The sequence below is a fragment of the Branchiostoma belcheri genome, unplaced genomic scaffold, assembly GCF_001625305.1.
Source record: "Branchiostoma belcheri isolate BF01 breed outbred unplaced genomic scaffold, Haploidv18h27 scaffold2180, whole genome shotgun sequence".
NCBI classification, from domain to species: Eukaryota; Metazoa; Chordata; class Leptocardii; order Amphioxiformes; family Branchiostomatidae; genus Branchiostoma; species Branchiostoma belcheri.
This window is the reverse complement of record NW_017803692.1, coordinates 1-1,345: the sequence shown is the minus strand read 5'-3', so window position 1 is coordinate 1,345 and position 1,345 is coordinate 1. Positions and strand designations below refer to the sequence as shown.

At 49.2% G+C, this 1,345-nt stretch overlaps 1 protein-coding gene across 1 annotated transcript; it reads left to right on the top strand.

Annotated features, from left to right (window-relative positions):
* Positions 1 to 792: 792 nt before the first annotated feature.
* LOC109470059 (THAP domain-containing protein 10-like) lies at positions 793 to 1,176 on the top strand (the record flags this gene model as incomplete). The annotated part of the gene is made up of 1 exon (XM_019768839.1): positions 793 to 1,176. A coding segment is annotated over exon 1 (384 nt), but the record flags the coding sequence as incomplete, so codon positions are not given.
* Positions 1,177 to 1,345: the final 169 nt, after the last annotated feature.

The window sequence follows — 1,345 nt, the reverse complement described above, 5'->3', positions numbered from 1 at the left end:
CGGTCCCCAGATGAAAGGGCCATGCAAATATCACCTGTACGGTGCCTTACCTGGTCCCCAGATGAAAGGGCCACGCAAATATTACCTGTATGGTGCCTTACCTGGTTCCCAGATGAAAGGGCCACGCAAATATTACCTGTATGGTTCCTAAACCTGGTCCCTAGATGTAAGGGCCACGCCAATATCACCTGTACGGTGCCTTACCTGGTCCCCAGATGAAAGGGCCACGCAAATATCACCTGTACGGTGCTTACCTGGTCCCTACATAAAAAATATTTATGAAAGGCCCATGGAATTTTCCCGTACGGCGTTTTACTGGTAACGTAATCTAGACCCAAGTTCCTCACGCAGTCATTACCTGTAAGGTTTCCAGAGCTAAGAGCCGCACAAATGACTGTTTGTGGCTTATCCACCCAAGTGGAGTGATTATAGCCGTAAAGGTTGACGTTTTTTGCCCCTAAAAGCTGTGGATAAACGCCGGCAGCCCTCCCCACCGCTAGCTATCCCTCACTGCAGCAGCTGGTACCCCGACCAATAGCAGCGGGGAGCTTGCTGAGAAATTGACCAATAGCGGCGTGGCCGTCTTTCGTGGCCGTCCTACCATATTCTAGACCAAGCCATACCTCCGAGGGAACATGATCCAGCTTGCCTCTTGTTTCAGCCTGAACGCTTGGCAGCCATATTTGTTTTGCTTGTTTGCACGCTTGGCCGAAAGTTTGTACAATCGTAGAGGTATAGAAAGGACAGGAGAACGTTTGGTAAACGCAGTTATCTGGAGGTGTGTTTGTCAACATGCCTAACCAGTGTGTGGCAGCGAACTGCACGAACAAGAGGGCGGATGGCTTTAGCCTTTTCCAGATGCCATCGGACGAAAATCTGCGGGCGAAGTGGATTCAGCAAATTCGCCGTAGAAGATCTGGCCCGAACGGAAAGCTGTGGAACCCAACCAAGAACTCGTTTTTGTGCTGTGCACACTTCACAGAGGACTGCTTCAACCCTGTCTCAAAGTTGAAGCAACAGTTCGGGATTGAGATGAAACAACACAAGAAGTTCTTGTTGCCCGGGGCTGTTCCAAGTATCTTTCCCCGTGCCCGAGGCACAGAGTCAGAGGCGAGCACGGCGCAGCCTAAAAAGCGCAGGAAATCTGGTGCAGTTGAGAAAAGGCGCAGAATTGAGGTGGGTTTTTAGGATTTTTATGTTATGAGCACTAGAGTCGTTGTTGTAGAATTCAAATGCGTTTATGGTGTCATTTCTGTACGATAAATTGTCGTCTGAGTGGGATAATTTGTCAGTAGCGAACATTCATTTATTTCCCGCATGGAATGTTTCGCTAGGCTGCTAACAC